Source organism: Carcharodon carcharias, chromosome 3 (assembly GCF_017639515.1).
Source record: "Carcharodon carcharias isolate sCarCar2 chromosome 3, sCarCar2.pri, whole genome shotgun sequence".
Lineage (NCBI taxonomy): Eukaryota > Metazoa > Chordata > Chondrichthyes > Lamniformes > Lamnidae > Carcharodon > Carcharodon carcharias.
The window spans coordinates 135,274,995-135,302,723 of NC_054469.1; the positions used below are offsets into that span (position 1 = coordinate 135,274,995).

Genomic DNA, 27,729 nt, shown 5'->3' on the forward strand with positions numbered 1-27,729 from the left:
ATAACAATACACATTTCGTTAAACCCACTGTATCCAACCTATTTGGTCTCTGAACAGAAGGCTTTTTCTTTGAGAAATAGCTCTTTTGACTTGGTGTTAACTCTTTGCATGCTATTTCTATTAATACAAAATTCAAGTTAAAAATTCAATGCAGACAACAATTCCCTCCTTTTAAAAATTTGATTTCAATATGTTTGAATGTAAAGTTTTTTTTAAATTTCCTCAAATTACTCAAGGCACTCTATGTTCTTCTTACCATACATTGGATTGGCTTTCCTTCCAAATTTTTTCTTTTATTTGGTTTTACCTCTGGCCTGCATTAATTATCTTTTTTGCTTGCTGTCAACATTTGTGAAACACAAACCACACTGCTCCTTTGCTGCACTAATGTTAGTCCCCTGCCTGATCATGATCAAATTTGTCTCTGACTCAAAAGAGCCACTCCTACCCATGTACACATTCACCTGCTTCAATAAATTTTCTCAGTATCACCCAGCTAAGAAAGGTTCTAATTGGTGCTTCTTGATAAGTTTGATATGTTCTTTAGCTGGCTCCTCAGAAAAGGATTAAAGAATTCAAAATCCTGAAGAGATCTACTCTCATATTAACTTACCATGACAGCAAGATGTGCCACAATGGCCCCAATATTTTTAAGAATGGTACGTGGTTGAGCAGAAAAAACCTGACAAGACTGGGGATTTGGCAGAACCTCATTTTAAGTTTATTCTTCTATTTTTTTCTCCCAACATCCAGCCAAATTGGAAAACGAGCAATGGAGTGGGAGGGATGGAGAAATCAGGGCATGTTGGGTGAGGGAGGGAGGGAGGAAACGAGTGGCCATGATCGGCAAAGGTGAGGTTGTAGGCTTCTCTGGGGAGAATGAGGGAAACACCTTCTTGAACTAGCAGCTCCTGCATCCTTTTTACAGCTAGGTTTGCTGGGCCGTTCGAACTCAGCTTCTACTGTTAAGGCCAATGTATTTAGAAGAAATTGTTTCAAAAATATTAATCACAATATATTATTTCTTAGCACTTTTATAGTATAATGATTTAACAGGCAATGAATGGTATAATACACTTGCAGCCTTGTTATTTATGTTTTGTAACAAGATTACAGATTGTAACAACAGAACACTTGTCAGTTATCTTCAATCTCTTGGAGTTAAGCAGGGCCACATGTCACAATTTTACCCTCTCTGTAAATTGAGAGAAACTGTAATTGGTTAATGAAGCGCGGACTATTAGGATGACTGCTGCATTACGTGAAGGATAAAATGCTAACTCCATTTGGTTCTAATTTCTATTTACTTTGGTTTTGTATCTGAATTTAAATTACTGTAATTCATGAGATTAGGGCATATGATTTAGCTCCACTCAATCAAATGAGGATATGAATATTTTTTCTCACTTATTTACTCCTGTTTAAGTCTTCCCTCTCCATCATAAAATATTTAAAAAGTTAAAAGAACAGATCGAAAGTCTTAGCTTTAATTTGACATGAATGCAAAGTTTTCAATTACCACTTTGACAGGAAATTAAATATTTTCTTTACATGAGCATTTCATTTTCCATTTTCTGTGTATAGGATCTAGATGCTAACCTATGCAAACTCACTGCCAGTTTTGAAAAAGCCACGGCAGAGAAGGTACGATGTCAAGATGAAGTAAATCGAACCAACAGGACAATTGAACTAGCAAACCGACTGGTCAAGGGGCTTGAGGTAAGGAGTATCTTAGAACATAACAGCAGGAAAATAACATTTTTATGAACAAAAGAAGGCCATTTGATGCAAACAAATCATAATTGTAAGTCAAGTTTACCTTCTCTTCACATCCTCAACCCCTTCTCTCCTAAAAAAGATCCAATTGTCTCTTTATCTTATTTTTATTATCTACAACAATGGCTTCCTTTACATGCTTGTTATTAGGATGTGGACAACACTGGAAAGACAGTATTTTTTTGCCATTTCTAATTATCCTGTGGGTGTTGAGAGCCAACCACAAAAGCTCCAATTTTACCAAAGAACAAGTGGGCAGGGTGCAAGCAAGGGTGCAAGCAAACAACCCCAACACGGACAGTGTTGAGTCATGGGTGCACTTAAGTCCTCGGCCTCATTAGCATTGGTGCTGGTCAGCCTCCTATCTGCAATGGTCAGGAAGCAGCAGTTGGCTGGTGGGAGTGTGTGATGGAAGCCGCATCAAAGGGAGGCTCACCAGCCCCCAGGAAATTCACAGGGAAGTCGGGGGGGCCTAAACTTGTCTGGTGAGGACTCAGGCTTTTCCTGGCCCCACAGCTAAGCCAATAGCTCACTTGTTTGCACCACTTCTGGTGCTAGGTCCTCTTCCTGTTATCTTCACCAGTTGGGAAATGCATAATGGTTTCTCTGAACAGGACTCAGTTAAAATTGCAGTTTGCATTCAAATGAAGCCATGGGACCCTGATTGGCATATTTAAAGGATAGTGTTGGCTTAAGAAAGGTTGACCTTGCCAACTGCTCAGAAGAGCAGATTAAAATTGGAGATGGTTTATGTCAGGTGGGGAGGGTTAACATCACTTCTTTTTGAGTCAGTTTTTGTTTTTATTTATGAAACATCTCACTTTCCTCTGAAATAGTTGTCAATGACATCCTTGGCTTGTGAGTCTTTGCCATAATCCTTGGCAACAACACAACTGCAATCTATAACCTTGCAAGGCTTCCCTTCTTGGTCTATTTTGCACAGGCCTACCCATTCACCAAGCTTCTTGTTGTCATCAACCTTAATCAAGTTGATCTGATGCTCAGCACTTAGCGCCTCTACCAACTTAACATACTGTGTCTCAACACAATTGCCTGCCAGGACTGATGGTAGGATCAGGTATGGGTTGCTAATTGGCTTCCCTGGAGGACATTATTGAACCACCTCAGTTTTGCAACAATCCAGTTACGTTCATGGTTATTTTCCTGGTGCAGCTCATTTTATTACATTGATTGAATTAAATTTCATAAAAACACAAGAAATGGGAGCAGGAATAGACCATACGGCCCATTGAGTCTGCTCCGCCATTCAAAATGATCATGGCTGATCTTGGGCTTCAACTCTACTTTTTCGCCCTGTCCCCATATCCCTGATTCCCTCAGGGACCAAAAATCTGTCTATCCCAGCCTTAAATGGATGGAGTGTTCACAAATCAATTCCAAAGATTCACAACTCTGAGTGAAGTAATTTCTCTTCATCTCAGTCCTAAATGATTAACCCCTTATCCTGAGATTGTGCGCTCCCCCTCCAGCCCGTTTTCTAGATTCCCTGACCAGCGGAAACAATCTCTCAGTGTCCACCATATTAAAGCCCTTCAGAATCTTGTATGTTCCAATGAGATCATCTCTCATTCTTCTAAACTCCAGAAATATGAACCCAATTTACTCAGCCTTTCATCATACCACAGCCCTCTTATCCCAGACCAATCTAGTGAATCTTTGCCGTACCACCTCCAAAGCAAGTATACCCTTCCTTAAATACGGAGCTCAAAACTGCACTCAGTATTCCACATGTGGTTTCAGCAAAGCCCTGTACAATTGTAGTAAAACTTTATTACTGCAGTCTAATTCCTTTGCGAAAAAGTTCAACATATAATTTGCCTTCCTAATTGCTTGCTCTTTTATGTTCCTTGAACGATGGCACTCAAGTCTTTCTGAAAATCAACATTTACAAGTTTTACACCTTTCAAAAAATATTCTACTTTTCTGTTCTTACAACCAAAGTGAATAGTCTCACACTTATCCATGTTATATTCTGTCACCTTGTTGCCCGCTTGCTTAACCTGTCTATATCTCTTTGCAGCCTCTCTGTTTTACCTTTTTACCTCATGCTTTACCTGTCCACCCAACTTTGTATTGTCAGAAAACTTAGATACCTTGTTTGCTGTCTTTTCATTTAAGTCATTAATATGGATTATAATTAGCTGAGATCCCAGCATTGATTCTTGCAACAGTCTACGAATCACAGCATGCCACCTTGAAAATGCCCCATTTCTACCTACTCTTTGCTTCCAGCCCATTAACCAATTCTCTATCGATGCTAATATATTATTCCCAACTTCCATGAGCCCTTACCTTGCCTGTTAACCTTTTGTGTGTAACCTTATCAAATGCTTTTTGGAAATCCAGGTATACTGCATCTACTCGTTCTCCTTTATCTACTTTACTGGATAATCCTCAAAAACTCTAATAAATTTGTTAAACAAGATTTTCCTTTTGTAAAACCACGTTGACTTGATCTAATCGTGCTATGCTTTTCTAAGTGCATTGTTAAGACTTCCTTAATAATAGATTCTAGCATTTTTCCAACAACTGATGTTAGGCTAACTAGCCTGTAGTTCATTGTTTTCTCTCTCCCTCCTTTCTTGAAAAGCAGGTTACAATTTCCAGCTACCAATCTGATGGGATCATTCCTAAATCTAAGGAGTTTTGGAAGCTCATAGTCAGCACATCCATGATCTCTGCAGCTATCTCTTTTAGAGATGTATGTCACCAGGTACCAGGGATTTGTCAGATTTTAGTTTCTCCGATACTGTTTCTCTGCTGATATTAATTACCTTAATTTCTTCACTCTTTTTAGCCCCTAGGCTACCCTGTATTTCTGATATGCAACTTGTTTCTTCTGCTTTGAAGACAGGCATAAAGTTCAATACCTCTGCAATCTTCCTGATAATTTCTCCTGTCTCTGCTTTTAAGGGACTGACATTTACTTAGGCTACTCTCTTCCTTTTTATATACTTGTAAAAGATCTTAGAGATGGGGAGGTGGTGGTATCGTGGTATTGTCACTGAATAGTATTCCAGGGACCCAGGGTAATCCTCTGACCGAGGTTCAAACCCCACCATGGCAGATGGTGAAACTTGAATTCAGTAAATATCTGGAATTAAAAGTCTGATGATGACCATTGTTGATTGTTGTAAAAACCCGTCTGGTTCACTAAAGGCCTTTAGAGAAGGAAATCTGCTGTCTTTACCTGGTCTGACCTACATGTGCCTCCAAACCCACAGCAATGTGGTTGACTCTTAAGGGTCCTCTGAAGAGCAACTAGGGATGCGTAATAAATGCTGGCTTCGCCAGTGACACCCACATCCAATGAATAAAAAAAATCTGTTTTTTGTATTCCTGGCTAGTTTACTTTCCCTTTTTATCAGCTCTTTTGTTGGTTTCTAAAACGTTCCCACTCCTCAGACTTGTTACTGTTCTTTGCAATATTATAAGCCTCTTCTTTTAACTTGATACAGGCTTGTCCAACGTTTTTGCTTGGGGTGGTGGGGAGGCACATTTCCATTTTTCTCTCACTCAAGGGACCAATGAACAAATTTCGGAAAGATAATGTTTGACATAATGTTAAATTAAATTTTAAAACAAAGTTGTGATATTAAGAAAACAAACTTGCTGAGAAAAAATAAAACTATGTCAAAGCAATAAATTGTTAAGTTAAAAAAGAGTATTAATGAAAATAAGTCGTTTGGTAGTACAGAGCTTGAGTATTGCTGAAAAAAGACATTTTTTCAAAGCTTTTCGTCTTGCACTCGTCAGAATAATTGCAAGAATACCAATGTCAAGGGAAGCAACAATTTTATACTATATGCGGAGAGAGTGCTGATTGGTTGGCAAGTGGAGAATCCACCACTTAATGGTGACTGACAGTTAAATGTCAAGAATTGTTTGAAATTTAAACCAGGCAGCTTGACTCTGATTGGTCAAGGCATTGCCCTGAGGAATGAACCAGCAAATGGCCATTGCTTATTTTGTTTAGCTAAAACAGGCACAATGTGTGTACACCTTTCTGGCTGCAAAAAAACAGGGCTCTATGTGTTAGTGTAGGTATCTTCCAGTATACGCAAATGCACCGCATTGCGAGCTCAACTGACAATCTTAAATTGGTTGTCGGCATAATTTTTAGCACACTGAGGATTATTTAGCAAATATTGTCCAATCATGTAATTACATTTAATGTTGGACACTGTGTTTTGAGTTTTGCAAGTATGGGGCTGGTTGGATACAATCTCTACCTTGCCCATTCGAACAGTGGAAGAGACATGCTGTTTAATACGATCTGCCAGTCATTGGGACCTGCAGCCTACATACCTAGTAACACGATGGCACTGAAATTCATATACCACATTACTCATTTGTGTGATAGGCAGAACACCTTTTTGACTTAGCAGCAGTATCCTGTTGATGGTGAATACCACTCGTGTTGCAACTGCATAGTAGCAGCATGAAACAGTTGACACTTCACCTGTTGTTCAAATTTTTTTGAGATATCTTGCCCTTCCAGGGTAATCTGAGGTAGACTGGGCATTTCTCAGGGCTGAAAGTGATGGGCTCACTACCTAAGGTCTAAGGCTATCAGCAGTAAACACAGGAGAAGAGCAGCTTGTGATTGAAGGAGCAGCTCCTTGCAGAATCTTCCACTCCAAATTACCTGTTTGACCTGCATTTTGAAACTGGCTTTGGGAGCCAGATGCAGGCCGGGGGTTGGACAAGCCTAATTTAATACTATCCTTAACTTCCTGTTTGAGCCATGGTCTTACTTGCTGAATTTTTGTTTTTTACTGGGATGTGTTTTTGTTGAACATTGTGAATTATTTATTTAAATTTTACCTCTCTTTAGTTACCTCCATACTTTTTAGCCTATTTATCCAATCAACCTTAGTCAGTTCTCCCCTCATATCTATGTAATTGCCTATGTAATTCACAGTTTGTTATGGTGAGAATTGCTAGCCTAATACCATAATCAGTAGGCTACAATACCTTTTTTTGATGAGTTATTCTACAAATCTACCGCTCTCTGAGTTCTCTGCTTACTTTGAAGTTAGCTGTTCTTTAATGTTACTTTTGGTATTTGAATTCTTCACTGTATTGAGTAATTTATTTGGATCAATTTTGTCAATCCTTCATGATCATAAAAAAAATTGATTTAGGCCATTTCAGTGTTTTGTTCATATGCATGCTGCAAACTCCATTCCCTAGTCACGAATTCCACCCCCCTCACCACTCCCCAGCTGCTCTTTCAACCTGAACCAGACTGTTCGCAACCTCCAATTTGACTCTGACTGAGCTTCCGAACCAATATATTCTCTATCACTAATTTCTCCTACTTCCACCTCTGTAATATTGCCTGTCTCCATCTCTGCCTCAGCCCAGCTGCTGCTGAAACATTCACCTTGCTTTTTTTTGAATCTCCAGACTTGAATATTTTGATGCTCTGACAACCGGCCTCATATCCTAACTTGCTCCAAGTCTTATTCACCCAGCAACCTTGAACTTGCTGACCTACGTTGACTTCCAGTCCACCAACAAGTCAAATTATAATTTGCATCCTTGTGTTCAAATCCTTCCAAGGCCTCACCCTTCCCTAGCACTGATACCTCCTCCAGTCATGTAACCCTCCAAGAATTCTGCCATCATCCAACACAGACATTCCCACCCATTACCTCACCATTGGCAGCCATGCCTTCCACTGCTCAGGCTCTAAACTCTGGAATGCCCTCCCTAAACCTCTCTGCCGCTGGACCTATCATCCTTAAGACACTCCTTAAAACCTACCTCTTTGACCAAGCTTTTGATCACTTTCCCTGACATCTCCTTCTTGTGCTCAGTATCAATTTTCTGTCCTGTGAAGCACCTTGGGATGTTGTCGGTGGTTTATAAATGCAAGCTGTTTTTGTTGTTCTCTGCCCACAGCATCTGATTTTAAAAGCCAGGAACTGAAATTAATAAACCTGATTTGACTCACTTATTCAAGTAAAAAAAATGTTATTCTACTTACTGCTTACATTAATGTGCAAGAAACCACCCTTTGAGTTCTTCGTATTAGTGGTGTTTGTTTCTGCCCTCAGCAAAATTTGCAATATGTTTGACGATAAGCTTCAAATTAACTTCACAGCCTCTGTCTCCTTTACAACCAAGTCAAAACTAAACTGTGCAAGCCAAGCATTACATATGTGCCGATCAGGCTTCGTGACAAAGCTCCCAAGTTGAGCTCAGGTGTCCAATGGAATTTATACTTAGTAATAGCAATTATAGGAGGAATGAATTTGCAGTAAGTGTGATGGAGGTACAGTCAGCTTCTGTTCAGAGTACATTATTCAGAGTACATATATTGAATAATACAATTTGACCACTGGTAAATTTAATAATGTTTCTAATTTGTTTAGATTAGTTGGCAGACAATAATGACTCAGAACATTAATTATGGAGCTAGTTTGAGAGACATAGCACATTTAAAACCTTTCAATGATTTCAAGACAGATGATTTTGTCTATATATCATGGGAAAGCATTTGGATAATAAATCACATGGATGGACCCCAATATATATTTAATCATTAACTTACTCCCAGGCCGAACAGCTGCTGAAAATTAGAAAGGGTCACCTTAGACTAAATGACATTATGTGCAATCTATAATACATTAGGATAAAATTATAGTGATTTTTAACTGTCTGAAATTTTATTGCAGTACATGAAATAGCTCCTAAACCCTTGTTGCTAAAATGTCACCAATGATAAATTATGTAAAGATTACATGTTACAATTATTACAGCTCTAACTAGAGCCCAAATTGATGACCAATGAACATTTTCACTAAACTTCCAATGCCATTTACAAGATCAACATGTATACTTTATTGGTTATAGCCCACCATCCAAAGATGAAAAGAGGATAGATTAACCAAAGTACATCCTTTGCAAATTAATTGTTTCATAGCAGGATTGTTCTTCCACAATGATTTATTGAAATAGGCAGTTGTACATATAAAAATAAAGATAAAAATGCCAGAGGAGATATTTTCTGTGAAACTACACAAATTGCGATTTACTACATAAATAGTTGATTTAATTTGTATATTTCAAGACAAATAATAATTACATCTGCATACTCTTCCCAAAGTTAGTTATTTGAATATTGCCATAGTTACTTTCCACCTTCAGGTGTATGTATAGAATAAGCTATGACATAGTATTTCACAGACTAATTATAAAATAAATATTAACCGTTAACATTTATAGATTGAGAGTTAAGAATTTGATCTACAGTGATGTAGTCTTCAAGACCAATTAATGCATTCCTTGTTAGTTTTTATCTGTCAAACTCAGTATCATTTTATTCACCATAAATCTGAATGCTTAGTTTATGACAAAATGTAAGGCACATCAAGTAATAGTCTTTATCTTCCATGATGCAACTGGTCATTTCGTACCTGTGAGTGTGTTTGTTTGTGTGTCTGTATTCTAATGCAACTAAGAAAAACTAAGGGCCAGATTTTCTTGGGGCAGGATATTAAGTTCGGCGGGCAGGGGTCGGGGCCCACTCGCCGGCACATAAAATGACGGAACTCCCGATGTCACCCCATGCCATTTCAATTTTCAGGTTGGCAGGGCGCAGCCGAATCAGCTGTGCACCCGCCAACCTGTCAACGGCCAATTGAGGCCATTTAAAAAGTAATTGAAGTAGTTAAAGGACTTGCCCATCCAACTGTAAGGTTGAAGGGCAGGCCGAGAGCCCTGGCGGGCTTCAGAAAAAGCATGAAACGCAGATGCTGAAGTCCTGCCAACATTTCTGACAGATCCAATTTTTGCCAGTGTGAGAAGGGAATCGGGTGGGGTTCACACAGACGGGAATCCCGAACTCCACAGGCCCATTTTAACATAGTGCCGAGCTCAAGCAGACATCATTTTGGCTGGTCCAAAGACCTTAAATCACAATGCTGGAGTCACTAATTGGTGGAGCAGATGTTAACACTTTTAAAGTGCAGAGTAAGTCTAACTCTTATGATCTGAAGTTTTTAAAATCTCTCACTCTTTAAAAATGAAAAAAAATAAGCTTAAGCTGTCAGTGAGAGTTAAAGAAACACCGTCTGCTGAACTGCTTTGATTGACAAGCCATTTGGTGTAGGTTAGAAAAAAAAACTATGATATGTTCATGCAATTTCAATTGAGGTCTTTGTTAATATTTCCCAAGGCTATTATTATGCCATTATAAGTGTTTAGCTGAGTTTCAAAAGTTATAATTATCTCAAGTGAATTTGAGTTCACAGTTTGATTGATAGTTTAAAGAGGCAATTAAAGGGTCAGCTATCTTTGATGCGGGTCTGAATAGAAGTTTGTTTTTATAAGAGATTAATCATTTGAGATTTAAAAGCTTTGATTGGGTTTCATGAATGGGAGTTTTTTTCTCTATCAAGTTTGTAGGAATAAGAGCTGTATCACATTATTAGAAGTTTAATTTTTTTGATCTCCATGTGGCTCTTGAGGCCTACCATGGTGGATACTGAGTGAGTGGCTATGGAGATATCATGGGGATGAGAAACGTTGAGAGGTGGGTGGTGTGGAATGAGAGGATGTGAGGGGTAGAGAACCTAACAGCTTCTAAAACAACAGGTTAAAAAGTCCCAGAGCAACAAGGCAGGCCCGACTCAATCCTGTCCCTGTCTCCCTGGAGGCCTAGTAGGGCCCTTTAAACCAAGGCAGGTCAGCCGAGCCAGGAAACTTCCCGACTGGAACTTATAACTTCAGTAGCGAAAATCTGGCCCTCTTATTTTTTATTCGTTCATGGGATCTGGGCATTGCTGGCTAGGCCAGCATTTATTGCCCTTGTTCAGAGGGCATTTTTCAAGGGTCAACCACATTGCTATGGGTCTGGAGTCACATGTAGGCCAGACCAGGTAGGGAAGAACCAGATGGATTTTTTACAACAGTCAGCAGTGGTTTCATGGTCATCATTAGACTTTAAGTTCCAGATTTTTTTTATTGAATTCAAATTCCACCATCTGCCTTGCTGGGATTTGAACCTGGATCCCCAGAGCATTACCCTGGGCCTCTGGAATACCAGTGTAGTGACAATACCTCTACGGCATTGCCTCGCAATCAAAGTTTTTAAGCTGTTATGTGAAAGGGGGTCATTCGTCATCAAGAATTAAAGTAGATGCACCCTCTCTTAGATAATTCTAATCTTTATCTTAATGCCATAACTATGCAGTTTTATTCTGTGAATGTATAGGTGGGGCAATGACTGAATATTATAAAACTATTGAGTGTTACAGCTCATATGATCCCTGTATTAATAATTGCGATTTAACAGAAACTCTGTATTTTGCTCAGTGGTATGACAGTGTAGCTTATGCCATTTTTGGAATGATTGAATTCCTAAATTAACTGTTTTTTCAATATGTTTGCCTGCTGCTCCTGCACACTTGATAGTGCAGAATTAAGGAGGACAAATGGGCACCTAAACAAAGTTGGGTCTGGGTTATCAGAGAAATAATAGAACTAATCGTAAGGAAGCTTTGATTAGATTTCACAAATTTGTTTTCCCCTTCGCTCAAAGCTCTATGCCAGAATCACCAATTCAAAAATCCACTTTCTTATGCCATTGGAAAGCAAAACTCATTAAGTAAGAGATTTTACTTTTCAATTTCCTTCCAATAGAAAATATTAAGTTTGGTGAAATTAGATTAAAAAGTTGAGTCTGTTTTTGCTTCCATTTTAGTTTTTTTTAAGAAGAGTTTATTATTTTCATGAGTAATGCCGAAGTGAAAGATAATAGAAATTGTGGATCATGCAGCTTTAATAGTACTTAATGACAGTACTTAATTCTGTAAGAATGTCATCTACAGCTGTTTATAGTGTTATGGGAAACTGGGTCATAACAAGTATAAGACTATCTCCATTACCCTAGCAACGTGGATAAAACAATCAAAATATCTTGGAGTTTTCACATAGTGTGTGCGGCAAATTATGGATTGAGTTTATGGACCCAGCTTTAATATGAGATGATTATGGTACATACTTTTCCTGAATAAAATCCAATGGATCTGTCATAGATACACTAAAATTTTGCTGTTAAACTCCCTAAGCATATGACTGATGATAGTGTCTATGTCATTTTTGTCATGTATATCATGGAATGCCAGAGTTATCATTCTGCTGATAAGGTGTCTCTTTAAGACCACAAAGTCTAATTGTTGTTCAGAAAACTCTTGAGTATAATGGATTCACAGCCTTCTAACTTAGAAGCAAAAGGCCCACTAACTGACCTAAGCTTACGGTGAACTCATAACTGTATTGGGGTGAATCCTACTGTCACATTATTTCCCTTAAATTGCTGTTTATATGCATAGGATTATAGAATCAGATTTTCTTTTTGATATGGATTGCTGAGAGTTCAAGCCCACTCAATCTGACATGCTTTGATAATTCTAATAAAACATTTAGGTCTAGATTTGTTGAGAGAACTGGAACTGGCATGAGTAGGAAATGGGACAAAGACTTATTTTGTCAAGGTTCCCATCTATTTGACATTATCTAATTTCCTACTGGAGATGCACAATACATTTACCAATATTTCAGCATCCATTTACTAATAAAAAGAAAATTACGTAAAATATTTTACCTTCTGCAGTTCTGTAATTTGCTTCATAAAAAGGCTTCATAAGCGACAGATGTTTGTCCATGAGGTGCATTACCATTTGACCAGAAACTGAACTGGACTAGTCATATAAATACTTTGGCTACAAGAACAGGTCAGAGGCTATGAATTCTGCGACGAGTAACTCACCTCCTGACTCCACAAAGTTTGTCCACCATCTACAAGGCACAAGTCAGGAATGTGAAGGCACAACTCAGAAAGTTTGACACCGTCCAGGTCAAAGCAGCCCACTTGATTGGCACCACATCCACAAATGTTCACTCCCTCCACCACCGATGCACAGTAGCAGCAGTGTGTACCATCTACAAGATGCACTGCAGAATTCACCAAGGCTCCTTCGACAGCAACTTTCAAACCCACAACCACTACCAACTAGAAGGACATGGGCAGCAGATAGATGGCAACACCACCAGCTGGAAGTTCCCCTCTAAGTCACTCACCATCCTGACTTGGAAATATATTGCCAGTCCTTCACTGTCGCTGGGTCAAAATCCTGGAACTCCCTTCCTAACAGCTCTATGGATATACCTACACCACATAGACTGCAGTGGTTCAATAAGGCAGCTAGGGATGGGCAATAAATGCTGGCCTAGCCTACGAAGCCCACATCCCATGAATGAATTAAAAAAAACTATCATCAACGCATTCATGGAGGCATATTAAACAATGGGCCTTAGGCTAAACATCTAGCAGACAAATATCACCAGTGATGCCTCCACAAAATTCTGCAAATTTAATGGCAAGATAGATACCCCAATATTAGTGTTCTCTCTCAGGCCAACATCCCTACATTGCATCGTCTGCATGCCTGACACAAAACTCCCAAAACAAGCTCTCTACTCTGAGCTTTGTCACGGCAAGTGGTTCTCAGGAGGGCAGAGAAAGTGTTTTAGGGACATCCTCAATGCCTCCCTGAAAAAATGCAACATCCCCATCCATCTGTCAGAATCACTTACTTGAGACCACTCAAACTGGCGAAGGAGCATCCACAAAGATGCCAATCATTTCGAGCGTCTTTGCCAGATCCAGGTGGGGGCCAAGTCCAAACAGTAGAAGGAGCATACCAAACCTGAGCTTCCGATGCACCCACATCATCAAACAGTACCTGCCCCATCTGTGGCAGTATGTGTGGATCCAACATTGGACTTTTTAGTCACCTCAGGACCCACAACGCTAGAGTGGAAGAAAGTCATCCTTGATCCCAAGGAAATTCCTAAGAAGAAGAAAATGTGAGATCAGTTACCAGCTTGACAATGGACAATCACAAATTCAATTATATCCATCTGTTGAAAAGCCACTTCTCATTGGCTGGTCATAGGTGAGTGGATACATCATTGTGAAGAGATTTTACATTACCTTACGAGAAATGAGAGGTAAAGGTACACACCAAAAGACTGGATATCCTTGTAACCTAGTTACATATTTATACAGAATGAAAGCCAGAAACCCAAAGTTTTTTAAATTGTGCTAAATTTGGTCATTTGGTGAAGTCACATAAATTGGCAACTTCAGGCAATGAGTTTGATTTGGAGCTCATTGCTAGAGAAATAATATTCTTTTAACATGTACTTTTATTAAGTCAGTTTGAAGATTTCTAAATTGAATGCAGTAGAAAATTGGCTTTGGCAATGATAATGTTGTTGAATGATTTTGTGATATATTATAAGTGAAGCATTTGTGTGCAAGTGAGTTGCTCTGTTATACAGTAACATCATATCCTATCTTCTATCACCTTGCATTTTCAGTTAAATGTGACTGCTTCATAATTGTCTATGTCATAGTTAATTAATACAACAAGTATTATATGAAGTTACATTATATTGTAGTGGAAACAGAGTTCTGTTTTTCATCTATTTTTTGCCACTGTTACCAAAATTGTTTTTAGCTGTGTATTGTGTAGTGGGGTGATTTTTATCATTGTGCTGATAGCAGCAACGCATTACATCAATAACATAATCCTTTGCTGTTAACATACAAGAGATTTCCAATAATAAAGGAATGCAGATTCAGGATTTTGTATTAAAATTGTAATAATTTAGTCATTGTTTTCTTGAGTTGTCTGCCTGAAGGCAGGTCCTTGGCAATCATTCACTGAACCACAATAAATTGCTGTGATTTTATTCACTACAAGTAGAATGTGGAGGCAGGCCCCAAGTCTGCCTCAGCCTGAATGGGGATCGAACCCCATGCTATTTGCATTAATCCAATCCACATACTAGCCATTGAACCAACAGCACCGCCTCCCACCACCACCGCCCCCCCCCCCCACCCCTTCCCGATAGTTTTGTACTTAATGGTAATTATTAGTCTTAAGTTTGTTCTAATGTTAGAAATAGAATAATCTGTTTTTCAAAATTGATCAATTTGATAATAAGTAAACCAAAACCAGTTTGTGTTTGCATAATGATTAATTCCAAGATTTGTTTATTTCCTCAGTCAGAAAATTTCCGCTGGGCCCAATCTGTCCAGTTCTTTGAATCTCAGGAGAAGACACTATGTGGAGATGTGTTGCTGACAGCTGCCTTTGTGTCATATGTTGGGTCCTTTACCAAAGGATACCGTCAGGAATTGGTTGAGGGCATGTGGCTTCCTTTTCTGAAATCACTGAAGGCATGTTCTCTTTTATCCTCTGTGTCAGTTCTTAACTGTATATCCTCTATTGTTTCATGCAGTGATGTGAAATTTTCTCAGGCACTATTGTTGTCAGTGATACTATTATTTACCATGGCAGAAAATTAATACATTTCAGTTAAGAAATGCAGTAATAAGTGTCAGTTGCGCCACATGAAATGTGTCATTTACATGAATTTTCTTTTTGAATTTCATAGAGGTGATGTCATATTAAGAAAATATGTCTGAGAAAAAAGAAATAATTCACAGTGAAACCAGTGGCATAAGTTAGCAGTTTGTTTCTTAACATACTTTGCATTTAAAACCTAACATTTCTTTAAATTCTATTCATTTTAATTTAATGACTTTACTAACTTAGAATAGAAATCATATACTGAAGAGCTGTAAGATGCTTGTGTTGTTGCAGTAACTCAAATGCAGAAGGACATACCGTGTATGAGAAAAAGATTGCACTGTAGAGATCACGATGTTTTCTCAATATTTGCAACAAGTGTGCAACATTTTGTTATTCATTAATCCTGCATAGAGATGAGCAACAATAGCATAATAGAAGGATTTTCAGACTGTTAGTGCAAGTTCCATCATCAATGAGTAAGTTTTATGAGAAGTGAGTTCTAAAAGGTAAATGGGGGGTCTTTTATCACTTTTTTGTTTGTTTCTCTGATGAAGGGGATGTCATTCTTTTTTTGTTGATTTAGTCGTGCATGTTTAATTTCTGTTATTACAAAAGCAGCCAAAGTCTAAATTGGCCACAAAATGCCAAAAGCTACTCATAAATAAATACCAGCAGGACAAGAAGAGAGAGAGATGAGGGAAGGATCTGCCACGTAGCTGCTAGTATTCAAACTTCCTTTCCTGCTCAAGGAGTGAAACGGCATCCAACAGGTCATTCCAGAATCTCAACCTGTTTGACAAGTCAATGTTAAATTAATGATGTCCACCAATCATAGTATTTAGAGGTTAAAAAGATTAAAGATAAAATAATGTACACAGGTGATATCCACCTGTGCTAGAGCCTACAGCTCAGATCCATCATGTCACAAATCCATATTTTCAGACCCTGTGTACACAGACCTGGCAATGACTGAGGATAACTGCCTCCACAGGCTCCGGTTCCACGTCAGCACAAAGACAGAATTGTGCCATCTGCTGCAAGGAGTCTATCAGTCAACTTTCACCATAGGGCAGGCACTGCCAATGACAGCCAAAGTCATCTACCTTTATTAGTTCTTTTCATGTTAGCATGGAATCATTTGTGTATTGTAGATCAGATATATTAAATGCAACTTCAGGGCAGCACTTATATTACCTTCCCATTGGATAGTAATAGGAACATTACATGATTGCACAAGAAGAATTTCACAAAGTACAAAGTGGTCAATGTCTTGCTCCTCCCCTGACAGCACTGTCCCATCCATTTCCACCCCAGAAAATGTGTAGCTACAACAAACCTAATACAGCAATAGCAGAGATAAGTTTGATTTTTTTTGTAGAAGGTGAGCAATTTGTTAACCAGTAACCTGGTTTTGAAAAGGAGAAATAATTTACTTGCTGTAGGGAAATTCAGCATAATTTTTAAAATATCATTTTGATGAAATATCATAGGCTAAAAAATGGTCCATGTTGCCTTTTGGCCATAGGGGCCACGATTCACAACCTGCCCACACCTGGTCACATGGATATGGGCAACATGTAAATTTGGTGCTGCCACCTCATTTACCTGATTGTAGTGTAAGGCTGAGCTTCGCCTGTGCTCAGTGCCCAGCAGGGAGCCAAGCAGCATTTGCTAATAACACATTGTGCAGCCAGCCTTCTGTTCTTAAAGAGAATTACAGAAGGCTGCCGCCAAGTACTATTTCTGCAATTGTAAACAAGGAAAATCAAACACCAGGGCAGAGAGAGGGCTCCAGGGGCAAGAGGAGAGATGCCACGGTTCTGCAGGGGACGAGGAGGCTTTCAAGAACTACCCTCAGAAGGATAAGGAGGCCACGGAGGTCAATTCCTGGCATTTGGATTGAATGACCTCACACAAGTACACCGCATCTCCATCACTCCATCACATCAGAAGTCCCTGACACTCAGGATTCACAACTAACACCCGAATACTCCACCTCACCTGCATACATATTCCAGTGATCCCAGGTTCACACCTTGCTGCTGCTTCCATATAGCTCCAGCTTTTCAGCTGTGGCAGACACATCACCCAAACACAGTGCCTTACAATCATTGACGTTCTTCCCTCTCTTTTGCAGTACATGGTAGCACACATTAGTAGGGAGCAGGGCAGAACTGGCAGGGAACAAGGATGCCTTTATTTCCTGAGCCCAACGGAGGAGTTGGTTCTCCACGTCATGGTGCTGGCTACAGTAGAGCCTGTAGCATCCTGCCTCATGCCACTTCTCAACTCCCAACTCGCCCTCATCCTGCTATTTGACATGATGATCAAGTTGCAGATGGTGTGGCCAAGAACCTCTTGCTGTCCACTCACCTCCCCCCTCATTCACCCTGAACCTCCCCTTCTGATTTTGTATGTTCAGATACCCAAGAACTGCCCATCCACAGTACACCAGGAGGAGAGAGAGCAACACCACACCACTGATGGAAAGGTTCTGTCACTTGATCCGAGACTCAGAGCAACCAGCTCAGATACTGGCAATCTGTGTCCCTTAAAGGGTATTATATTTAAGATCTTAAAATTTTATACATGTAACCTCATTAACATTTTTTTAAAACTTGAAGTGGGTACATTTCAGGCAGATTGGGTTCAGGTTTCAGATTTTTGAAATTTTAACCTAACCCATCCTATCCCACCCTCTTCTGCCCTTCATGGGATAAGATTACACCAGAGAAACTAGTAGGCAAATGGAGAGAATTATGCCATTCCTTCACAAATACAACCTTGAGATCTACTTTTGATGTATGATACTCTATGATTAACACACTGCCATCCAAATATGCTAACTTGCTGCACAGACTAACATTCTAGTAGACCATTAGAGAAAATCTTATATTGAATTGTTCAATTCCTTTACTGATCTCTCAGGTTTCCATACCAATAACAGAAGGTCTAGATCCTATAGCGATGTTGACTGACGATGCCACAATTGCAACCTGGAATAATGAAGGATTGCCCAGTGACAGGATGTCAACAGAAAATGCTGCTATTCTGACCAACTGTGAACGCTGGCCACTCATGATTGACCCACAGCAGCAAGGGATCAAGTGGATTAGGAACAAATATGGAAGTGAGCTGAGAGTTGTACGCATGGGACAAAAAGGGTAAATAGTCTGAAGATAACTTAAATAGCTGACTTGTTTGAAAAAAACAAAGCTTTTAATTTAAAGCATGTTCATTCTATTGTTCTTACAAATTAATTTGAACACCAAATGTGCATTCTGAATCTTTTTTAAAAAAGTTATTTAGACATCATTGAGCATGCATTATCCTGTGGTGATACCGTACTGGTTGAAAACCTTGAGGAAACCGTGGATCCAGTTCTCGATCCAGTACTCGGGCGAAACACAATTAAAAAGGGAAGGTGAGTGCTCTCAGTGAATAAATTATTAAGTTACTTAACCTAAATACAATAACCTATAGCATGTCATCTGCTATTATTCAGTTGCCATTTTACATCTGTGATTTGATTAAGTGTTTTCTCTCTGCTTTTGCCTCAGCTATGCCAATTTCCTATGTGTAAAGCAGAAGAAGGGGTAGAGATCAATTATAGCAGGTTCCTACTCTTTTGTATCTTACATGCAATTTGAGAACTTTTCCAAATGGGGAGAGCTGTGAAATTGTGCCTGCGATAGGAAAAAGCAATCAAAAGCCATGTTAAACAATGGAAGTATAGGTGTACCAGACTGAATAGCCATAGTAAGCTTTTAATAATAAAGCATACGTACAGGCTTTGCCAACCATGGTTCAGTTCTCACATCTGAGTCATTTGGTTGTGGGTTTAAGTCCCATTCCAGGAGCCAGATTTTCCTATAGTCATGGAGACTCCGGAGACTTTTAAAAATGACGGGACCTGGATACGGAAATCCGGCTCCCATTTCTGACACATCCATTTTCACAGGGCAGGGAACTGAGAAACCCGAACTCAGCAGGGCATTGCTGGCATGCCAGCATTTGTTGCCCATCCCTAATTGCCCTGAACTGAGTGCTCTGCTAGGCCATTTCAGAGGGCAGTTAAGAGGTAACCACATTCCTGTGGATCTAGAGTCACATGTAGGCCAGACTAAGTAAGGATGGCAGATTTCCTTCCATGAAGGACATTAGTGAACCAAATGGGTTTTTATGACATTGGTGATAGTTTAATGGTCACCATTACTGAGATAAAGAGGAAAAAACTGCTGATGCTGGAAATCTGAAACAAAAACAGAAAATGTTGGAAAAACTCAGCAGATCAAACAGCATCTGTGAAGAGAAAGACAGAGTTAACATTTTGAGCCCATATGACTTCTTCAGAGCTGACACTGAGCTATTACTGAAACTAGCTTTATATTCCATTTTATTGAATTCAAATTCCACCAGCTGTCATGGTGGCCTTGGAGCCTACGTCCCCCCAATGTTCCCGGGCCTCTCTCTCTCTCTCTCTCTCTCTCTCCCACCATGATGTGCCAGGGCCCCTCCCTCTTTCTCCCATGTTCCAGGGCCCCTCCCCCTCTTTTCGATGTTCCAGGGCCTCTCTCTCTCTCACACCCCACCCCCCCCACCCATGTTCCAAGGCCTCGCTCTCTTCCCCCCGGGAACCCCACGATGAGCTTGATTTTACAGCCCTCTGCTGGTGCGTTTGAAGGTGGGGGGGGTGGGAGGCTTGTAAGTGCAGCATGTGGCCTGCCCGCTGCCTCCCCGCCCATCCTGACCTGTCTCCCATTTTACAGGTCAGTGGAGGCATCAAGCAGCCCTATTGAGACCCTTGAGTGGTCAATTAATGGCAGCTTAAGTGCCTCAACCCATCTTCACTGCTAATTTACCCGCAGCAGGGAGAGACCCAGGCCAAGCAGTTAGCCCAACAGGTTTTACTGGACAAGCTTGTATCGGGTAAGAATAGGGGGAGGAGGTCCCCTGTGGCAATCAGAGGCATCCCCTTCCCACCTCCCACTTAACCCTCCCACCCTGGCATCTCAAACTTCACTGAGGCCTTCCAGCCAGTCCCTTTCGATAAGCCTGTCAAGACCCCAACCACACAACAAAACATTATCCACCTGATAGCTGTCATAAGCACCATTTTTCTGCTTTATCTTGCTCCCTATCACTTGTCATCAAGAGAATTCTGGATTTGTTTGTCTTATCTTTCCCCCTCATGTAAACGTACCTTAACTTAACTGAGTTATGCCCTCTTTGAAGGTAGCCCGTTATTCTGTTACGGTTTTGCTAACAAATCTTTAATTCAAATTTATCTGGGTCAGATCTGTTTTCACCCCACTGAAGTTAGCCCTTACCACAATTAATTATTTTTACTCTGGATTGCTCTTTGTGCTTTTCCATAACTAACCTAAAACATATTATACAATGATCACTGTCCACTAAATGTTTCCCTACTCACACTTGATCTACCTCATTCCTGTTTCATTGTGTGATAGGGGTCTAGACGAGGATTTTAGGGATTGTCTATTCTCCCAAAATAAGCTGCTAGAGTCTGTAGCTTCTCAAATCCATTACTCTTTATTTACAGCAAGTATGTGCATGTTTGGACATCTACACGAGGTTGGAGCTTCTCCTCTTCCAGGTCTCTTTTACTTCTCAGACATGTGATCGGACATCATTATTACATCACTATCATGTATACTTCTGATGTTAACCCTTTATTCTACTTTTCCCCTGACCCAGATCCAGCCTTCCTCCTTGGGCCAAAAACAAACTAGTCCAGAAAATTATCTTGAAAGCATTTAATAAACATGTTCCCCCATCTGCCCTTTATACTATCACTATCCCAGTCTATATTAGGATAGTTAAGGGCACCAATTATAGCTACACTACAGTCCTTGCACCTTCATTTAATTTCCTTGCAAATTTGCTTCTCTTTGGCTTTACCACTAGTTAGTGGCTTATAGAATAATCCAGTGTAGTGATACATCTGTTGTTGCTTAGCTTTAACCAAATGGATTCTATCCTTGACCCTTCTAGGACATCCTCTCTCTCCAGCACAGTAATGTTCTCCTTAATAAGTGTTGTATCCCACCTCCTTTCTTTCCCTATCTTTGCTGAATACTTTATGCCCAGCAATAGCTGTATTAGCCCTGTCATTCTTTGAACCAGTTCTCTGTTATCACCACATCATATTCCCAGATGGCTATCTGCATCTTCAACTCATCAGCCTTATTTATCACACTCTTCGCATTCAAATTCATGCATAATAAACTTAATTTAGACTTTATTTCATTTCCTCTTATTCTGACCCCACCCAATACCATACTATTTTCTATTCTAGTGGTTTCTGTCTCTCCCAATTCTCTGTGCACCTTGTTTTTCCACGCCACCTGGTACCCACACTCCTGCCAAGTTAATTTAAATCTTCTCTAGTAGCACTAACAAATCTACTGGCAAAGATATTTATTCCAGCTCTGTTCAGGGGCACCCCATCTGCCCTACATGGGTTCCATCTCCCCCAGAACTAGTCCCAATGTTCCAGGAATCTAAAGCCCCTCTCCTGCACCATCTCCCAGCCATGCATTCATCTGTTCTATCCTCGTATTTTGATATTCAGCACATGGGAGTGGTAGTGGGAGTAATCTGGAGATTATTACCTTTAAGGTCCTACTTGCTACTTTCTTTCCTAGCTACCTAAACTCTGCCTGAAGGACCTCATCCATCTTTCTATCTATGTCGTTGGTACCGTTATGGACAATAACCGCTCACTGTCCACCCTTCCCCCTCAGAGTGCTCTGTTGCTGCTCAGTGACATCCTTGATCATAGGATAACACATCTGGATTCACATCTGGAACCATAGAAATACCTGTCTGTTCCCCTATCAAATCCCCTATTGATTTTCCAATTTTCCCCCTATCCCCATGCAGCTGAGGGAACTCAGAAAAGTATACAAGAAGAAATATTGGGTGCGTGTGATAAGAGGATGGTAATAATCATGGGTGTTTTTAATCTACATATAAACTGGAAAAATCAGATTGGCAGTAGTAGCCTGAATGAGGAGTTCATAGAGTAGCACATTCTGGAACCAACCAGACAGCAAGTTATATTAGACTTGGTATCATGTAATGTTACAGGATTAATTAATGACCTCAGACTGAAGGTAGCAGTGACCACAATATGATTGAATTATACATCAAGTTTGAAAGGGAGAAGAGTGGGTCTAAGACTAGAATTTTAAAGTTAAATAAGGGCAACCATGTGGGGATGAAAGCTGAGCTGGCTAAAGTGAACTGGCTAGGGGATAGATCAATTGAGAAGCAGTGGAAGACATTAAGGGTATATTTCAGAATACCCAGAATAAGTACATTCCTACTATGAAGAAAAATTTTAAAGAGAGGGCCCATCATGCTTAATTAAAGAAGTTAAGGAAAACATCAAACTTAAGGAAAAAGCATATAACTGTGCAAAGGTGAGTGGCAGGTCAGATAATGGGAAATAATATAAAGAATGGCGGAGAATGACTGAAAGGTTAACCAGGAGAAAGAAATTAGAATATGAGAGGAAGCTCGCTAAAAATGTGAAAATGGATAGCAAGAGTTTCTACATGTATTTAAAAAGAATAAGTAAAGTGAGTGTTGGTCCGCTAGAGAGTGATAATGGGGAGTTATTAGTAGATAATAAGGAAAGGGCTGATGAAATGAAGAAATATTTTGCTTCTGTCTTCACTATAGAGGATTTAAAAAACATTCTAGTAATTCCTATAAATCAAGAGATGGAAGAGAGAGAGGAACTTGGTGATTTCACTAGGGAAGTGGTATTGAGCAAAAAAGATAAAAACAAAAAACTGCGGATGCTGGAAATCCAAAACAAAAACAGAATTACCTGGAAAAACTCAGTAGGTCTGGCAGCATCGGCGGAGAAGAAAAGAGTTGACGTTTCGAGTCCTCATGACCCTTCGACAGAACTAGGTGAATCCCAGGAAGGGTTGAAATATAAGCTGGTTTAAGGTGGGGGGGTGGGGGGCGGGGGTGGGGGGGTGGTAGAGAGAAGTGGAGGGGGGTGGTGTGGTTGTAGGCAAAAGCAGTGATAGAAGCAGATCATCAAAAGATGTCACAGACAAAAGAACAAAAGAATACATAGGTGTCGAAGTTGGTGATATTATCTAAACGAATGTGCTAATTAAGAATGGATGGTAGGGCACTCAAGGTATAGCTCTAGTGGGGGTGGGGGGAGCATAAAAGATTTAAAAATATTTAAAAATAATGGAAATAGGAGGGAAAAAGAAAACTCTATATAATTTATTGGAAAAAAACAAAAGGAAGGGGGAAGAAACAGAAGGGGGGTGGGGATGGAGGAGGGAGGTCAAGACCTAAAGTTTTTGAATTCAATATTCAGTCCAGAAGGCTGTAAAGTGCCTAGTCGGAAGATGAGGTGTTGTTCCTCCAGTTTGCGTTGGGCTTCACTGGAACAATGCAGCAAGCCAAGGACAGACATGTGGGCAAGGGAGCAGGGTGGAGTGTTGAAATGGCAAGCGACAGGGAGGTTTGGGTCATTCTTGCAGACAGACCGCAGGTGTTCTGCAAAGCGGTCGCCCAGTTTACGTTTGGTCTCTCCAATGTAGAGGAGACCGCATTGGGAGCAACGAATGCAGTAGACCATGTTGGGGGAAATGCAAGTGAAATGTTGCTTCACTTGATAGGAGTGTTTGGGCCCTTGGACGGTGAGGAGAGAGGAAGTGAAGGGGCAGGTGTTACATCTTTTGCGTGGGCATGGGGTGGTGCCATAGGTGGGGGTTGAGGAGTAGGGGGTGATGGAGGAGTGGACCAGGGTGTCCCGGAGGGAACGATCCCTACGGAATGCCGACAGTGGGGGTGAAGGGAAGATGTGTTTGGTAGTGGCATCATGCTGGAGTTGGTGGAAATGGCGGAGGATGATCCTTTGAATGTGGAGGCTGGTGGGGTGATAAGTGAAGACAAGGGGGAAAAATTTATTAATTTTGCTTCCAATCTCCACCCCTCCATCATTTTCACGTGGTCCATCTCTGACACTTCCCTTCCCTTCCTTGACCTCGCTGTCTCAATCTCTGGTGATAGACTGTCCACCAATATCCATTACAAGCCTACCGACTCCCACAGCTACCTTGACTACAGCTCCTCACACCCCGCTTCCTGTAAGGACTCCATCCCATTCTCTCAGTTCCTTCGCCTCCGTCGCATCTGTTCCGATGATGCTACCTTCAAAAACAGTTCCTCTGACATGTCCTCCTTCTTCCTTAACCGAGGTTTTCCACCCACGGTGGTTGACAGGGCCCTCAACCGTGTCCGGCCCATCTCCTGCGCATCCGCCCTCACGCCTTCTCCTTCCTCCCAGAGACATGATAGGGTCCCCCTTGTCCTCACTTATCACCCCACCAGCCTCCGCATTCAAAGGATCATCCTCCGCCATTTCCGCCAACTCCAGCATGATGCCACCACCAAACACATCTTCCCTTCACCCCCACTGTCGGCATTCCGTAGGGAATGTTCCCTCCGGGACACCCTGGAGGTCCATTCCTCCATCACCCCCTACTCCCCAACCGCCACCTATGGCACCACCCCATGCCCACGCAAAAGATGTAACACCTGCCCCTTCACTTCCTCTCTCCTCACCGTCCAAGGGCCCGAACACTTCTTTCAAGTGAAGCAACATTTCACTTGCATTTCCCCCAACTTAGTCTACTGCATTCGATGCTCCCAATGCGGTCTCCTCTACATTGGAGAGACCAAATGTAAACTGGACGACCGCTTTGCAGAACACCTGTGGTCTGTCCTCAAGAATGACCCAAACCTCCCTGTCGCTTGCCATTTCAACACTCCACCCTGCTCTCTTGCCCACATGTCTGTCCTTGGCTTGCTGCATTGTTCCAGTGAAGCCCAACGCAAACTGGAGGAACAACACCTCATCTTCCGACTAGGCACTTTACAGCCTTCTGGACTGAATAATGAATTCAACAACTTTAGGTCTTGACCTCCCTCCTCCATCCCCACCCCCCTTCTGTTTCTTCCCCCTTCCTTTTGTTTTTTTCCGATAAATTATATAGATTTTTCTTTTTCCCTCCTATTTCCATTATTTTTAAATATTTTTAAATCTTTTATGCTCCCCCACCCCCACTAGAGCTATACCTTGAGTGCCCTACCATCCATTCTTAATTAGCACATTCGTTTAGATAATATCACCAACTTCGACACCTATGTGTTCTTTTGTTCTTTTGTCTGTGACATCTTTTGATGATCTGCTTCTATCACTGCTTTTGCCTACAACCACACCACCCCCCTCCACTTCTCTCTACCACCCCCCCCCAACCCCCGCCCCCCACCCCCCCACCTTAAACCAGCTTATATTTCAACCCTTCCTGGGATTCACCTAGTTCTGTCGAAGGGTCATGAGGACTCGAAACGTCAACTCTTTTCTTCTCCGCCGATGCTGCCAGACCTACTGAGTTTTTCCAGGTAATTCTGTTTTTGAAGTGGTATTGAGCAAACTGATGGAGCTGCAGACTGACAAGTCTCCGTGTCCTGATGGACTACATCCCAGGGTCTTAAACAAGGTGGATAATAAGGTAGTGGATGTGTTGGTGTTAATTTTCCAAAATTTGCTAGATTCTGCAAACGTTCCATCAGACTGGAAAATAGCAAATATATCCCCTTTTTTCAAGAAGGGAGGGAGGCAGAAAACGGGAAACTATAGGCCAGTTATCTTGGCGTCTGTCATGGGGAAGGTGTTAGAATCGGTCATTAAGGAGTTTATAGGTGGGCACTTAAAGAAACTCAAGGTACAGGAAGAGTCAGCATGGTTTTGTGAAAGGGAAGTCATGTTTAACTAATTTATTAGAGTTCTTTGAAGGAGTAACATGCACTGTGGATAAAGGGGAGCCTATATACCTGCTGCACTTTGATTTTCAGAAGGCATTTGATAAGATGCCATATCAATGGTTATTGCGGAAAATAAAAGCTCACGATGTAGGGAGTAACATATTAGCATAGATTCTAGCAGAAAACAGATGCATAAATGGATCGTTTTCTGACTGGCAGGATTTGACAAGTGGAGTCCTGTAGGGGTCTGTGCTGGGGATCTGGTTGTCTTTGTGCATGAATCGCTGAAAGCTAGTATGCAGGTACAGCAGGTAATAAGGAAGGCAGATGGAATTTTGGCATTTATTGCTAGAGGAATAGAGTATAAAAATAGGGAAGTGCTGTTACAACTGGACAAGGCATTGGTGAGACCGCACCTGGCGTACTGTGTACGGTTTTGGTCCCCTTACTGAGGAAGGATGTATTTGCATTGGAGGCAGTTCAGAAGACGTTCACTAGATTGATTCCAGAGATGCGGAGCTTGTCTTATGAGGAAAGATTGAGCAGTTTAGGCCTATACTCGCTAGCATTCAGAAGGATGAGAGGAGATCTAATTGAGGTATATAAGATGCTAAAGGGGATAGACAAAGTAGATGTGGAGCGGATGTTTCCCCTTGTGGGGCATTCTAGAACAAGAGGCCATAGTTTTAGGCTAAGGGGTGGTAGATTCAAATCAGAGATGAGGAGGAATTACTTTTCTCAAAGGGTCATGAATCTGTAGAATTCACTACCTCAGAGTGCAGTGGATGCCGGGACGCTGAATAAATTTAAGGAGGAAATAGACAGATTATTAATTAGTAATGGGTTGAAAGGTTAAGGGGAGAGGGTGGGAAATTGGAGTTGAGGCCGAAATGAGATCAACCATGATCGTATTGAATGGCAGGGCAGGCTCGAGGGGCTGAATTGCCCACTCCTGCTCCTAGTTCTTATGTTCTTATATCAATGACTTAGATGAGGGAAGTGAAGGCATGGTAGCTAAATTTGCTGATGACACAAAGATAGGTAGGAAAGCATATGTGAAGGTGACATAAGGAGGTTGCAAATGTATATAGATAGGTTGAGTCATTGGGCATAAATTTGGCAGATGGGATATAATGTGAGAAAATGTGAAGTTGTTCACTTTGGCGGGAAGAATAAATAGGCTTGTTTCCACTGGAGGTTAGAAGAGTGAGGGGTGACTTGATTGAAGTATGTATGATCCTGAACGGTATAGACAAGGTGTACATGGAAGGGATGTTTCCTCTTGTGGGTGATTCTAGAACAAGGGGGCACTGTTTTAAAATTAGAGGTTACCCTTTTAGGACAGGGATGACGAGAATTTTTTTCTGAGGGTTGTGCAACTTTGGAACACTCTGCCTCAGAATGTGGTGGAGGCAGAATCACTGGATATTTTTAAAGCTAAGGTAGATAGATTCTTGTTAGGCAAGGGAATCAAAGGTTATCAGGGATAGGAATGTGGAATTCGAAACACAAACAGATCAGCCATGATCCTGTTGAATGGTGGAGCATGCTTGAGGGGCTGAATGGTCTACTTCTGCTCCTATTTTGTATGTTCATATGTATGTTCCGGGACTGAGATGATGAACCGGTAGCAACCACACAACCACCTTCCTTTGTGGTAAGTATGGCTCCACCCAGTGGAGAGTTTTCCCCCTGATTCCCA

At 40.9% G+C, this 27,729-nt stretch overlaps 1 protein-coding gene across 1 annotated transcript in view; it reads left to right on the forward strand.

Moving 5' to 3' along the window:
* Nucleotides 1-27,729, forward strand: part of LOC121276335 (dynein heavy chain 11, axonemal-like) — a 564,873-nt gene that overhangs the window by 403,010 nt on the left and 134,134 nt on the right. The window contains exons 62-65 of the mRNA XM_041184616.1: nt 1,585-1,719; nt 14,888-15,061; nt 18,126-18,361; nt 18,499-18,621. Of these exons, the coding sequence (XP_041040550.1) occupies nt 1,585-1,719; nt 14,888-15,061; nt 18,126-18,361; nt 18,499-18,621 (668 nt within the window). The remainder of the gene's footprint in view (nt 1-1,584; nt 1,720-14,887; nt 15,062-18,125; nt 18,362-18,498; nt 18,622-27,729) is intronic.